The following is a 16,129-nucleotide window of genomic DNA, read 5'->3' as shown; positions in this document are numbered from 1 at the left end:
ATCTCCATCACTTAAATTTTAAATCAGGTGCGGGCTTCAAGTGAGAGTCCATGTCACCGGCCACATATGGTTCTGAAAACACCAGCATAGTTCATCTGAAAGTCTACCAAATGGTTTTAACAATCAAATTTGTCATTTGATTGTCAAATGAGGTAAAAGTGGGTAAAGAATTTCTAATGTTCAAAGTTGAACTCTGACTTCAGTTGAACTTCCAGTTTGTGATTTGGAACAAAAAAATCCAACTTTTTAGTACAAATGTGTTATTTACAGTACTTTGCAAAGGTTAAATGAATTGATCAATCACATTTATTTGTATAGCACATTTCAGCAACAAGTCAGTTCAAAGTTTTCATCATGAAAACACAAAAATACAAGGTCATAGAAGACACAACGCAGTCAAGAATTGAGAAAACATGTAAACACATTTTGTCAAGTGCCACTATTACACATCAAAATGTTAGTCATTTATTATAGTTCAACAGCAACTCTAAACATGATGGCGTTTAAACATTTAGTTACAATCACATGATTGATTTTAAATACTTATTTTCTAGGCTTTCTCAGACAGGTAGATCGTATACTGAATTATAGCAGCATATCAGACACTAGCATCCTGGCGACCCTGATGGAACAAGAGGATATAAAAATAGATGGTTGAATGTAGTGAACTATGTGTTTTACCACATAGTTGTTGTTACACACCTGCTTTCTGGCAAACTGAAAACAGGATTTCTTATAATTTTCTTGAAACAATATTAAAAGATTGTCCCCCGCCCCCCCTCAGCTGTGAAGTTCTGGAGCTCCACTAGAGTTACTATGGAGAAAAAGCAAAAAGAGATGACTCTAGACTTGCACAGAATAAAAATGCATGACTGTTTACGGAGCAGGTGTTAATTTGAAGGTTCATGGTCGGTAAAAAGCAGCTGAAAAACTCCATTCAGTCAAACTTCTCCTCGGCTCACTTCACTGACTTGACAGTTACAAAAAACAGTGTCACCTGAGCAATTACATTGGTTATAACACAATTATATTCATTATGAACGTGCTACTTCCAGAATCTGGACTTCACCAGGAGAAACGGGTTGGGGAGGGGGGTTGGTCAGTGTTGATGGGGGTCAGAGTAAATTTGCTGAACAAATGAGCAAAGCCGTGCACTCGGGTGCCGATGGACCGGCCTTTTCCACAAATAATGCAGCGTAATTAGGACTGCACTTGTGACCCTGGTGCCAAGGTTAGCAGGAGGGTTAGTCCAGGTTCACAGCGATGTTTCAGCCAGGTGGCCTGACTGGTTCCAGCCTTTCAGGGCTTGGACTGAGCAAACAGTTGTGGTGTTTGTTCCTCTGATTGGGTCGGAGCAGTTCATGGATGTCAACAAGAAGTGGGGTGTTTACAGTCTGCTGTCGGTGTCTTACTGTCACCTGTGTAACCAGTAACATCCTCACCTCTCCACTGGACACCATTGATCTGACTTTAGAGACTCAACTCTACCACAGCGGCTTTAATCCGACCTCTGTAGGGGGGCTGCAGGTATAAAGATGAGGAAGCATCTGACTGCTCCAATGCACATCTGAGAAGGTTTCAAATATTAAAGAGTCTGTTTCAAGTTTGGGCCTACTGGGACACACTCACACACACACTGATCTAAATGATCCACTGAGAAGATAAAAGCAAAAGATCCTCTGAATCTGAGCAGTGATGAGAAAAGCAGATCTGGATCACTATGAGGATGAGAGCTGAGTGGAAGAGTTTCAGAGGAAGAACATGTGATTATTCTGCAACTTGGTCAGGTCAGTGGGAGGCAGATCAAACATTCTGTCAACTAGGTAAAGAAAAACTGATAAAAGTTCATTTTTTGAAGCCCAGCAGCCAGACTGACTGGTCTCAGGGTGAAAATTGCAGTCCAGAAAATCTTTTCTCTCTACATTGATATCTGTGGAACTGCACATTTTCAGCCAACCTGTCTCAGTAGGTAACAGTTTTATGCAAAATGCCTGAATGACGTTCTTGATACATCCTGGGTGTATAAATATTAGGTCAGTTGTATTTTGTGGATTTATTCTGCTGTTGAACAGTTCTCTCTATCAATCCAAAACATTAATAAGCCTCAGATCTGAGGTTTCATTTTAAGAAATTTGTTTTTGGCTTTCTTAGGAGAAAATTGCGACTTGCCACAGCAAATGTAGGAACAAATTGGCAGACAACAAACAGAGAAAAGGAAGAAAAAACATCCATTTCTGAGAAAAGAAGCAGGTTTGTGAAGAAACTTTGAAATCTGCTTATTTCTGAATTTTGGAATGTAGAGTTCCTACATTCAGATGGTCACATCTCATTCATTTATTTTTTGATTTCCACCTATTTGATGTCGTTGGTTGGCTTAAGGTAGACTTCTTCCTGCTTTTGCTGTGGCCAGTCACAATTGCTGGGCAACTATTTGGTGTGCAGAATTATCATGCAACTTTGTGAAAAATTACAATTTTCTCTTCTCACTTATTTAATTTTCTGATGGCATTTGGAGATAAATTACCCTGCAACCGATTAATGAGCTTAAAGATCCCATGTCAAATGTTCTTTTTTATTTTTTTATTTTTAGGAAAATGCTTCAGTGAAGCCCTGAAGGACAGATTGAGTTAATGCTGCTCATGAAAAGCTGGGAAGCTGTGCACACCATGTATTTTTAGGGGATTACGCATCTGGTAATATTGTTTTTAAAAAGTTACACACCCAGGCCGCCCAGCCCTCTTTTTTGTATTAATGATGTCATTCTGCTGTGAAAACTCTGTGGACTTACCCTATAAAATTTGACCATAAAACAGTCTTTCTTATTCCCTTTATTATATATAAACAGCATTGAAATTTGTGTTATTTTGGGGCAGGAGAGCCACTGAGAAGCACAGAAAAGAGAAAGAGAAACCGCATGTACTAGATTTCCTGTTATATAAAAATATAAGCCAATCCAGTGCCCTTCCAAATTTAATGGCACCTCTGGTCATAAAAATAAAAATATAGAAATAATGCGGTAAAATAATCTCATCACTGAAATAGTTTGAAAAAAATTCAACACTGAGATATACTGATGAGGGAATTATCCGCTTTAAGAAATTGCACCAACAATTCCAAAACAATAAATGCAACTGCAACATTTGTATTAAAAGCTGTTTTGTTTTGTTGAAAGTATTTCCCAATTTTCCTTCACAATATAAACTTCAGTATCATCCCTAAAACACATCCCAGCGCTACAGTGCTTTCCCACTTCATATAAAGCTTTGAGTCTTCTCTCCCAGTACGGAAATCCATTCCATGAAGCTGCATAACATGGGAGTCCAAATCCAGTAGTTGATAGCTGCTGTCCTGCAAGTTCTAGATGCATTTCTACTCTGAATTCCCTCATCAGCATGTCATTCAGCTCTGCCAAAAACTGGAAATACAAACCAATTATTTGAATCGGGTCAAATATTTGATTTAGTTCATCCAAAAGTTGCAGGATGGAACTGGACTTGTTCTTGAGTAAATCTGAAGGCTGCATGAAGTTTGAAAGTGTGAATGTGCCTCATTGGCTGAACCTGCTTAGTAATGTGCTGAGTTTCTGTCACACCCAATCATTTCCACTTTGTAACAATGCCAGTGATGTTTAACTGGGGAATAGCAAGTAGAGATTAACATAATCACTGGACATATTGCACAAGTTGTCTTCCATCATGTTACAACACTGGAAGTCACTGCCAAACTGGGAGAGACCCACGCTTTTCCAAATGTTTGTAGAACCAGCCTGCAAGCTGAATATTATACACTAATAACATAGGTTAGAGAATTGATCAATTTGAATGGATGAGCAAATACTTTTGGCATTATTGTGTTTATTTAATGTTTTCACTTGATAAAAGTAATTTGGAAATGTATTAGTTGTTCAGAGCTTCCTATTTCCCCGAGGTGTAGAAACATGTTGTCGTGCAAGATTTCGCGATATTGAAGCATCACAATATTTGTTGTTGAGTTGACTGCCATCTCATGAGCACAAGCTAGTTGCAATTGTCTTGACTTCATTGTAATAGAAGATGCCCCAACAACTCTTAAATCAACTGTTTGGCAGCATTTTGGGTTCCCAGTAAGAACTACAAATAGCAAGAGTGAAAGATGAGACATGAACAATAAGTAAGCACAAGAAATTGTTGCTGAAAGTGGTAGAAAGCACCACTATCGGCTGTCTCAAGCCAATAAAAATGCAGAATACAGGGCTTTTGGAAGTATACATTTGATATGTGAAGTTTCCTTGAATCTAATACTCTCGTAAACTCAATATCTCATCTTGTGTGTTTTAGGTATCGCTACGCCTCTAATATAGATATGATCTGAGACTGACGACTTAAATAGGAAAGACGAGTAAATACCATTCTCATAATCTACATAGGTCAGAAACTGACTACATGGAAATAGTAACTCTCCTAAATTTGCTCACTGCTCAGCCTCACACTCAACACACTACTGTAATAAAATGTCTTTTTTAAGACATCTTTAGGTATACCACTAACTGTAGCTGCACAGTTTTATCTGAACAGTTTCAAAATGATCAAAATCAATTAATCTTTGTTCTGACTGCTGCGTGACCTTTACACAGAACTGTTTTAGATTTAAATTTAGCCCACTCCCTCACAGGATGCAATGCACTGATTATATTTACAAGTGCAACGCCAGAGACCGCAGAGGTCCTCTGACACGATAAACACACCTGCCAGCCGAGAGAACAGCCTCTTGGCGTTTGTCAGAGCAGGTCGGTCGGAAGTTAAATCAATAAACCACCTCAGTGCAAAAAAAAAAAAAAGAGAGAAAATAAATAAATAAAATACAGACCCTAATGTAAGCCACAGACTGGAAAGATCCTACTCCTTCTGGCCTCCAGAATTTCCGCTCAGATGACTAATTCATATCTCATACGAATGGTATTCTGATGGGTTGAGATCCCCCTGTGAGGATTAGGAAACACTGCAACAATAAAAGTTTTTTGTGTTCTTCAGAATTTGAGAAATGCAGTAAAATATATAAAAAGAAACAGATCAAGGGATTATGAAATATTTTTAAAAGGAACACTTGAGATTTAGTTTCAGTGTTTATATCTTTGGACTAGCTGATTGTCTTTTTGGTCTCCTGTTATCAGTTTTGGATTAGGGATAGGTTAGTAAATCTGGCAAATTCTAACCATCTGTGATAATGGAAAAATAATTATTTATAATCCTTTTGAAGATAACTTCCACTGTCCTCAGAGTTCCTTTTAAAAACAACTTTCTTTGAAATAATACACTTACATTAAATCTCAAGCAAAGAAAGAGTTGAAAATAAAATAAAAAATTGTGAAAATGCATTGTAAAATGGTAAGGCACCATTTTTGTCACTTGACTTTTTTCCAATCAGCACAAATTGCAAACATAGTTTGATGGTTTTGAAAGATGTTTAAACCATTGTTAGCAGTTTAGCCCAACTCCTCAAAGAGCTTAAAATCTTAAAACAGAAGCAGAAAACACATCTCCAAGAAAAAATAGTCACATTTCATGGTTAAAAATGTTCTTAATATTGAATCACCTTCCTAAAATAATGGCATAAGTCATTTTTTGCCAAAAGTGACTTTTTCTTTTGGCCTAAATCACTTCTGGCAAAAAAAAAAATGACTGAGGCCATTATTTTGAGGAGGTGAGGACATGTAGCCTACATCTTTTCATGGAAGGCAATTTCATAATCTACTTTATTTCTAAATACCAATGAAAAGCTTAAATAAAACACAATTAGCAGCTATTTGAGTCATTCAGTTTCCAGCCACTGTTTCTGCTGTTTGGAAGCAGCACCTGACCGTCTACTTCGATCTTTTATTTACAAGACGAAGGCTGTTTTTAACACACCAACTGCAGCTTGATGAAAATGAGTCCAGAAAGCCCTTCAGCTCAGTGTGCAGAAGTTTGAGTCCTTTGAGTTTGATGCCAGCTTTGCCTCTCCGTGACAAATGGCATCCGTTTGGGAAAGCTACTCTGTGCCAGGACTCCTTATTACCCCAATTTCTGAAACAATGCCTCTCAATTACCAGTTAACAGTAAATTAGAATATTAAAAGCTACTTGGAACAAAGTGGCGAGGAAGGCTGATAAAGGCGGAGGTGTGTGACCTGGTGAGAAGTCCGCAGATGTCAGCAGGCTGCACCACGCCAGCAGGTCTGTCCGTCTTTGACACATAGCTGCAGCCGACAGACTCAGGATACCATCGTGTTTCCCAGCTAATCCCACTTTATCCAAGAGAGACGGGCTGTCAGATCTGGGGGGCACAAAAGGACAAAACCGGCGCTAAGGCATGAGTGTTAATACATTTTAATGACTGTTTAACAAGTCTTCAGTGTGGGCTTTACGAAAATGGGAGCACTAACGCATGAAAAGCTACGAGAGCTTTCAGAGTCCATTCCCAAAGAATTAGTTAATTAAGACAAAGAAGCTAGTAAGAATACAAGGAAACCGAGGCTCATTTAAGGCCGAATGCCTCTGGGAACCACACCTGGGAATAAAGTGCAAACAGAACGCAGAAAAAGCTGCTCAAGGCTGCATTAGCCTCATGGGATTCACCATGATCCGTCCAAAACCTGTCAGACTAATGAAAGAGCACTCAGAAAATATTCACAGCGCTTCATTCTTCCATGATTTGTTGTTACAGACTTACTCCAAAATGGATTGAAATAACTGCCTTACTAAACACAATACCCTTTAGTAGGAAAGTGAAAAAAGGTTTTTTTTTGACATTTTTGCAAATTAATATAAAGAAATAATTTTTACAGCCTCAAGTCAGTTAGAACTCTCTCTGCAATCTTGGCACATCTATTTACCATTCTTCTCTACATATTCTCTCAATCTCAGCTTTGGACAACCTTGGTAGACAGTCAAATTTAGATTTAACCTTTTAATTCACTGAACCAGGTTTGTTTCGTCAGCCCAGATGATATTGTTTCTCTAAGGTGCTATTCTGAATAATTTGAGTGGCACTCTACACTAAAAGCCTAATGGCTTAAGACTGCATTGTCAGTGGTTGACCATTGAGTTGTTTCTCCTTTCACATGGGAACACTGGATTTTTTCCTCAGTGATGACCGGGTTCCTGATCATATCTCTGACCAAATCAGTTCTTCAGAGATAAGTAAGTAAGTAAGTAAACTTTATTTCTATAGCGCTTTTCACAGACCAGGGTCACAAAGTGCTGCACAAAGTGTAAAAAATAAAATAAATTAAAAGCAACATACAAAACAATAAAACACAGTATTAAGCTAAAAAGCAAGTTTAAAAAAGTGGGTCTTAAGTTGTTTCCTAAAAGTGTCTATACAATCCAGAGATCGAATGGTACAAGGTAGCTCATTCCAGAGGCGAGGCGCCACAGCTTTAAAAGATCTGTCTCCTCGAGTCTTAAAAAGGGTCCGAGGAACCATCAGCAAGTTCAGATTGGACGACCTGAGGCTCCTAGTTGAAACATAAGGCTGGATGAGGTTCTTAATATAGTCTGGCGCCTGTCCATGAAGAGCTCTAAAAGTCAGTACCAGGATTTTGTAGTGCATCCTGTAAGATACAGGCAGCCAGTGCAAACTTTTGAGGATGGGTGTAATATGTTCCCTCCTGTGAGTGCGAGTGAGCAGGCGTGCAGCAGAGTTTTGTACAACCTGCAGACGCGCAAACTCCCTCTTGTTAAGACATGTGAACAGACTGTTACAATAATCCAATCTCGATGAGACAAAAGCATGAACAATCATCTCAAGCTCACCATAAGTCACCATCTTACGAAGTTTAGAAATGTTCCGAATTTGGAAAAAGCAGTTCCTAACAAGCTGATTTATGTGCCGCTCTATAGACATCGCTCCATCCATGAAAACACCCAGGTTGCGCAGGTTGCTTTTAACTGTGCAGCTCAAGTTTCAGAGGTGCTGCTTAATTCCAGGCACAGCACTGTCAGGAGCAACAATCAAGGTCTTGGTCTTGTTGGAGTTCAATAATAGGCTGTTTTCAGTGAGCCATTTTGTCACTTCGGCCAAACAACTAGTGAGAGTGCAAAGTTTATGTGGCTCACTTGGCTTGAAAGAGCAGTACAGTTGCAGATCATCGGTGTACAGATGATAGGACACATCACTGAACTTCTGGATGACCCTGCTCAGAGGAAGTAGGTACAGCAGGAACAGAACAGGTCCCAAGACCGATCCCTGCGGCACACCCCACAAAAGCTCTGCAGAATCAGACACTGCATTTCCCACTGACACACTAAAAGTTCTGCCAACCAGGTAAGAGGTGAACCATTTCAAAACGCAACCCGACATTCCAACCAAATGTTGGAGACTGTTTATCAGGATGCCATGGTCCACTGTATCAAACTCCGATGACAGATCCAACAAAACCAGCACAGAACATTTACCGGTGTCAGCTGCCATCGTAATATCACTAAACACCTTCAACAGGGCTGTTTCAGTGGAGTGAAACTCACGATACCCAGATTGAAAAGTGTCATAAATGTCATTTACCTGCAAAAATGATCTAAGTTGGGTGCAGACTACCTTTTCCAGGACTTTGGCCAAGAAAGGGGTCTTGGATATTGGCAGGAAATTCTTGAGTTCGGAAGAGTCCAGTCCCGTTTTCTTTAACTGTGGCTCCACAATGGCATGTTTGAAAAGACAAGGAAACACACCACTAAGCAAACACATGTTAAACATTTTAGCAATATAGGGCCCAATGGAGTCAAAAACCCTCACAAACAGTTTAAAAGGAAGAACATCTAAAGTACCAGAGGACGGTTTCATTTTTTTCATGATGGTTGAGATGTCTTCCACAGTGACAGGCTCAAATGAGGCCCAGCTCTGAGTGGGAGGTTCCAAATGCTGGGAACCATGGCAAGGAGGCAAGCTGTCCTTTATTACTTTGACCTTATCAATAAAGAAATCCAGGAACTCATCACAACTAATTGTAGAGTTACGAGGATTTACAGCAACAGGTGACACAAGAGAGCTGATAGTGTCGAAGAGCACTTTAGGATTTCTTTTATTTGAGGCAATCAGACAATTAAAATAACTTGCCCTGGCCTCCTCAATCCTCTTATTTATGAACAATATTAAGTCCTTTAAATGCAGCCTATGGACCTCCAATTTAGTAGACTTCCATAAACGTTCAGTCTGGCGGCATGTTCTCCTCAGAGACATAATTTCATCATTTATCCAAGGACAGAAACTTTCCTGTGGTGCCTTCCTAGCCTTAACTGGCGCTACTTGATCCAAGATATCAGCACATTGGCTATTAAAACAATTCACAAAACAGTCAGTTTCAGTGAGATTATTAAGAAGAGAAGGATCAAACTTATCGCAGAAAAGCATGGCTGTCGCCTCTGTGATGATTCTCCTCTTTGCCTTAGTAAATACAGGCCGAGGTTCAGATGGCACCATCAAGTCAAAGAAAACACAGTAATGGTCACTGAGAAGCACATCCTCCACACACACATTGGTAATTTGCAAGCCCAGTGCAAAAACCAGGTCTAACGTGTGACCCTTGTTGTGTGTGGGACCTGACACATACTGTGTAAAGTTGAGCGCCTCTGTCAGTGATATAAGATCTCTTGCTGGGATAGAAGTAACATCATCAATCTGCAAATTAAAATCACCCACAATCAAGACCTTTCCCAATCTAATTATAGAAGATAAAAAGTCAGCGAAATCCTGAAGAAAAGTCCCAGCAGGGCCAGGAGGGCGATATATCAAAATAGTATAAAATGTATCTGAGGAACCAACTTCCATCATGAGGGTTTCAAAAGAGGTGGTGTGGCTTGTTTTTGACAGTCTGCATGTGGACCAGTTACTCCATTTGTTCAGGGAACCAGATCAAGGGAGAGTCCAATTCCAACATTGTGCTTCTTCCAAATGATGAAGACCAGAGTGTTCAATGCTGTCCTTCAGATTTGTGCAATCTGGTCTCAGAAGTCTGAAATGAAGTCACTAAAGATGTGTTTCTTTCCAAATCACGTCAAATCTTCTGAATTTAGAACAATTGGACTCCAATCAGTTTGGAGAAAGATCTAAAGGATGAGCTGCAAATACATAATAGATCTGCACTCAGTTTTGAGTCATGGCAAAGGAAGAAAAGAAAGAAAACCAAATTTTTTCAGATCTCTGACGTTATGTGTGTTATTTTGATGGAAACATGTTACAATCTATTTTCAGATTAAGTTTGTAGCATAACAAAATGTGGAAATTAAGTGCTGTGAATAGTTTCCAGATATGTTGTTTCAAGATGAGAGTTTTAGATTATATTCTGATTTGACTTTCCCCATTTGGCTGGAAGCCAAATCTTTAGCTGTTTTTTTTCTCTTCCAATGACAGATTTAATTGCATCAAGTATAAATGCACTCTCTTACACATATTGACAGCCATTGTGCAATTATTCAACTTGAAGCACCCTAGCAGTGTGTTTATTAAAACCTTTGTTCAAAACCTTGAAAGAAACAACACAACAACTAGTTCTTGATTAAAATCATCTGCTTAATTTTCCTTCAACTTCAAAAAGATCTTTACATATGTGAATATGAAAATCTAAATGTTTGATAAATATATTTAATCAGAGGTTTATTTCAGTAATATTAGATAATAATTATTACATATTTAAGCTGCAGTTTCTGAAAGGGAAGTATTTTGGCTTATCTAAGTGAGCTCACCGCTTGTATTCCAGATTGCATTGGTTTGATTCTTGTAGCCGCTTTTCATGCACTCATCAACATAGGATTTGGGGTCAGACCCCGACGTGAGGATCTCCCTCAGCAGGGCGATGTAGGCTATGGCCAGCCTCAGAGTGTCTATCTTAGACAGTCGCTTCTCATAGGGAAATGTTGGGACATGGCAGCGCAGCTCCTCAAAGGCAGAGTTGATGCTCAGCATCCTCTTCCTCTCCCGGATGTTGGCGGCGTGCCGTTGGACCTTGTACGGCTGGTGGACCACCAGGCTCCGTGTCCGGCGCTTGGCTGCCTCCAGAGGTTCATCGGCAGAGCATCCGTCGCTTTCAGCGCAAGCGCCAAGTCCCGGTGACTGTACATCCAAGTCGGTGAATGTCAGCTGTGTGTCTGAAAACACAGACTGACAGCCAAAAGAAGACCAGGGGGAGAGCTGACCGCTGGCTGCCTGGCAGTCCATCAGGAAGGAATCCAGCTGGGTCTGAAAGTGGAAGTTTTGGTCCATCTGTCCCCAACATGCAAAGTCAGTGGAGCCTTCCTGATCAAAGTCTAAAAGGAGTCCAATATCCTCCATGTTTTATCCCTTTATACCCCAATAAGATCTGATAATGTAAAGAGGTAAAGGCAAAGAGACAGCAGAGAGTCTAAAATCTTCCTGAGTGGATCGTTGGTGTGTGTCAGCTTCCTGGGAACATCTCGATTAAATACTTCAGCGCCTTCTCGGTTCTCTGTGGGTCGCTGTGGCCAAATTCTAAAGGCTGAAAAGAAGCTCTTCAGGACTCCTCACCCCTCGTCTTTGATTGTTCATTGCTTCAACAACAAAAAACAAAGAGATGAACAGATCTCTGAATAACTCAAAGCTCAGAAAACACATGTCTAATTATAAGCGTGCTCTCATGTAGTCCCTGACACAAAAACATTCAGGATATGCAGCAGTGGAAGATCTGATTGTTGTGGCGCAGCAGGCCACGCACACCCAGTAGCTCCTGAATGGGATTGTTTCATCTATTGAAGCTCAGCTGACAACAACCACTGACAGAAACACATGAAAGACCTTTCTTAGTTTCACAGAGAAAAAGAATTTGAAGTAAATTTGGCATATTTAATGCTTTCACGGTGCCCTTCCAATGGATTTTACATGCTGAGATTATAGCTTTCAAAAAGACCTACAAAGTGTAGAATATTCAAACAAAATTAAGTCAACTCACCCAATGTATTTTGGGTAAAGGCCACATTAATACATCCCTAATTTGCAAATGATATGACTAACTAAGTGGCAAACGACCGAGGAGATGCACACTGTAATTATGCTGCAGCTTCATCACATAAACGAGGTCGTTCTTTGGGGTTGGTTGGAGGACAGAGCAGGGATAGAGTCTAATTCAACAAAGATAAATGTTTGCAAACACATGGTTTTGATTTCAGAAAGTCCTTCAGGATGCTAATTTGAAGGGATTCGGCTTGTTGCAGTAAACACAGACAGCATGAGGCGCTTTGATGCAAAGGGAGGCTGCAGATGATCTGCTCCAAATGATCCACAATGAAACAGGTGAATCATGTCTGAAATTTATTTTTGGAAAAATTGGTAAAGAGGACTGTTTGGTAATCATAAAAAACAACAAAAAACAAGTGGATGACTTATTTTACCTTTTTGCAGGTTTTATGTTGTTATGGCAGGAGTAGTTAGTTTTAATCAAGTTATAAGTTGACAATTAGGCTTAAAAGAAGCAGCATCAGTTTTCACCGATTGCTTTTGTGAGCATTACCATACCTTGATCAGATGTCTCTGAACCTCTTCAGTAGATTCCAAAAGGAAAATTAGGTCATAAATGCCTAGTTACAGTGTTTCCCTGGTATTCACAGGGGAACATTGTGAATACCAGACTGTCTGCCAACTGCCTGTAAATTATTAAAATCCACGAATACTTGAAACAAGCTGAGAAAATCTCTATGACTTATTGTATTTCTGATGATGCAGATAATGTAGCCTATTGAGGATATGAACTGTAACTTCATTAGATCATAATTAAGTCTAATTATTATCTTTATTATACTTAAAGGTTGTACCATAATTGAACCTAATCAGTGTCTTGGCTTTCTAATTAGTAAGACAGTTGTCTCCTGGAAGGCCATCCTTGGACGTTGTGCCGCCTGCCAGGAGCAGATCTCGCCCAGCTGACGGCCACAGTTTGGTCTGCTGCCGGCTCAAGAGACGCGCCTGTCAGATCCAGACCCACCTTATTCTTTATACAGGCACTCAAGTGGTCTGGACAGTTTGAAAAGAGTGAAGGGACTCTTAAAGGTTGAAACAAAAGGGAGGGTGGATAAATGTCCTTAGAACCATCAGCAAAGAAACTTGTCCAGTGCTTATGGTAATTTAAAATGTTTTACATTGATTTATTGAAATACATCCTATACTGGATTTGTGAGATCCTTTCCAGAAGTTAAATTGAGCCTGGAAAAGTCCAGCATGCCTTGGACGCTGTGCAAAAACACATGCTCCCAATTAGGCCTGTGGTTTGAAGCTGTTCCCCACCTGGGAATTACAGTGTGGAAAACAAGGATGTTAATGAATCCGCAAATCAAACAGACATAGTCGGAATTGACCCACACACCTGTTCTTTCATGTTCTTTGCAATATTATGATTTGTTAATCAGTGACAGATTGTGTCACTTCCTACAGATGATTTGTGTTGCTGGACTGTAGAGTCAGGGCCAAAACGCTCTGCAGCAGTACTTCTGCGCATCTCATTTGTCATCTACTCTTATTCTTTTTTTTTGCTCATTTTTTCCCCTTAACCTTCTTGCCTATATAATGACTTTCTTGTATTACTGAAAGTAACTGTAATGAAGACTGAAGCTGGTTCAGTTGTGGATAAACAATCACTCCAGGGTGTCGGGTTAGAACAGCTGATATATATGTTCAGGTGAGTTAGTGAAAGAAGAGAATGTCCAAGTCCAGAATTGAGCTTTACTTGGTTTTAATTAGCTCTGGAGGTTCAGCTATACATATAAGGGCACGGATGTGTGTGGCGTGTGTGGTTTCCTATAAAGATAAACAAATACAAATTATGAGAATTTGTCTGTAAACCCTTTCACAAATAAACCTAATTTCCACAATGAATAAATGTGTTAATGTCTGACTATGAGAATGTAAATAATAATTATACATACATAGTAATAATAAACCCTGCAAATAATAGTGTCACACGATAAACATACAAGAGAAATAACGCATTTCAATTGCACATGGTAACACAAATAACAGCTGCAACTAATTAACCGAGCTTAATAGCTTAATGCTAAACGGCTAACTTTAGCCATACAAGTAAAATACAGCAAACGACCATAATATTCAACGGGACAAAGCACAAATACAGCTCTTAGACATTTACGAAACCGAACTAAATCACCAACAGTATTACTTACATTCAATGGACGCACACAATAGAAAGAGGTTATAAACGAAGTCAGCCTTGAGAACCGCAACACTCTACTCAGATCCATAAACAAGCTGTAACAAATATGAACATGAAGCCACCCAGTGGCTGAAATAAAATACTGCACCTAAAATACTTTGACGAAGAAAACCTAAACTAGAGTGCTGAAAACAAATAATTAACAGTCTTTTGTACAGTAACTTTAAACCGTTCGGTGCCACCTCACTACAAAAAACTGCAAAGTTTTTCAAATAAGACACATTAAAACAATAGCTTCTGACGTGGCAATGAGCTAAATGTGGAGTCATGTAGCTGTTAGTTTCTGAGTGTGCAGTAAAAAATAGCCCAAACTTACAAAGTACAACTTCTGTATGAGGACATGGTTCTTTGGACGCCTTTAATGAAGACAAGACATACAGTGGCTTTACCTGCATCTAAAACCACTTTACTTTTTACATACAGGTAATTATACTGTATTGTACTTTTAACAAAACAAGACACTGATCACTGAGTACAATAATCTCAAATCTGGTTTTCCAAATAACACATGGTAACTTGATTTTAATGTTATTCCCAGATCCAAACTCTGAAGTCAGAGGTCAATGGCACTAAGCATCAGTAGTAGTTAATGGCATTTTTTGGTTTACTCTCAAATAATTTGATTTCTACTGGGAGTTTGTGAAATATTAACCAGTTTACTTTCCTATAGAGCTGGATTAATTTAAAGCAAATGGCAATGTGCTTTAACCACTTATCCTTGTTGGGGTTGGGCTTGTTAACTCTGTATAAAAGTTATTTTGCTTCATATTTATATTGTAAGTAGGGCTGTCAACATTAACACGTTAACGGGTTAACGAGCGATTAATCTAAAAAGTTAAACATGTTAACACAGTATTACATAATGCAGATTAATCGCATTATTTATTTTGACCTACAAGTCTCTCTCCTGCAGAGGGCTGTCAAGCAATCAAGAGTGAAACGATAAGCGAGGAGAGTCAAACAAATTTCACTTTAAAAAGTTCTCCTGAGAGTTATCCCAATCATCTTATTATGTACAAAAACTTGTACATATTGCAACAATTAATTACCCTTCCACCAAAGAGCCAGTTTAGCTACCATAAACATTTCTAAATTAACATTTGAAACAAAGTCACTTATTTTAAACCTTCCTGAATATGAGAACTTGGAAAACTGACAGTCTTCAGACATGTTTGATTTGAGACGATAAAAGATTTTCTTAAACACATTTCAAGCTTACAAAGTTAAGAACAGATTAATTCTGATTAATCACATCACTACAGAGTAATTCATCTGATTAATTTGTTTTAAAGAACTGACATCACTAATTGTAAATAATTCATATAAAAAATTTCCTCTGGGTGTCACCGTGGAAACACCAAGTAGTACTAGTGATACTTGTACCACAGTTTGAGAATCAAGACCATAAGCTACACTTGTCCTCTAGTTCTTGTCCTCGTTTAATCTCTGGAGACTGATTTAAGTCTAGGAGCACAAATGCAGGCAACAGACACAATTTGAACCATGCATAACACAAAGAAAGATTACGTTTGCATGACTGTGTTCGGTGATGTTCATCTTGTTTGTTTGGGTACACGGCCGATAAACATCTGGGATTTGAAAACCTCTGGGATCTGTTCTGGCTGCTATGAGGGAATGGCACAGCGGCCAAGTGTAATCTCCATCCCTGACCACAAACAGCTCTTTGATCCGGCCTGGGACCGAGCCATTAGAATGTCACGGCACATTGAAGTGATAGCTCAGAGCAGAAGTTAGCCTTGACCACAGATCACCATCCAGATTGCTCCAGGCTTTTTTACCTTTAAAGGTAAGCTGCAATCAGCTTTAATGCAATGAACAGTATGTGCCCCGGCATCAAAGGGCATAACAGAGAGCAAAATGAAAATAATGCAGGAAATACCTCCACCGATTGCATACAAATCTCTCTTGCATGAAAGGAGTTTTT

The 16,129-nt window shown here is 39.2% G+C and overlaps 1 protein-coding gene across 1 annotated transcript; it reads right to left on the bottom strand.

The window, feature by feature from the left end:
- Positions 1-2,575: 2,575 nt before the first annotated feature.
- Positions 2,576-11,797, bottom strand: LOC116722516 (protein Fer3). Its single transcript, XM_032566662.1, has 2 exons — positions 10,694-11,797; positions 2,576-6,290 (listed from the first exon to the last, which is right to left on the bottom strand). The coding sequence occupies exons 1-2, from the start codon at positions 11,277-11,279 to the stop codon at positions 6,253-6,255; spliced, it is 624 nt and encodes a 207-aa protein (XP_032422553.1). The 5' UTR covers positions 11,280-11,797; the 3' UTR covers positions 2,576-6,252.
- Between the last annotated feature and the right edge of the window lie 4,332 nt (positions 11,798-16,129).

The sequence above is a fragment of the Xiphophorus hellerii genome, chromosome 7, assembly GCF_003331165.1.
Source record: "Xiphophorus hellerii strain 12219 chromosome 7, Xiphophorus_hellerii-4.1, whole genome shotgun sequence".
In the NCBI taxonomy this organism is placed as follows: Eukaryota; Metazoa; Chordata; class Actinopteri; order Cyprinodontiformes; family Poeciliidae; genus Xiphophorus; species Xiphophorus hellerii.
This window is presented reverse-complemented; position numbering and strand designations above follow the sequence as displayed.

Excerpts from the sequence above, each read along its gene's own strand:
- LOC116722516 (XM_032566662.1), bottom strand. The coding sequence starts at position 11,279 with ATGGAGGATATTGGACTCCTTTTAGACTTTGATCAGGAAGGCTCCACT. Across the intron at positions 6,291-10,693 it reads TGCAATCTGGAATACAAGCG|ATCTGACAGCCCGTCTCTCT; the intron begins GTGAGCTCACTT and ends TGTGCCCCCCAG.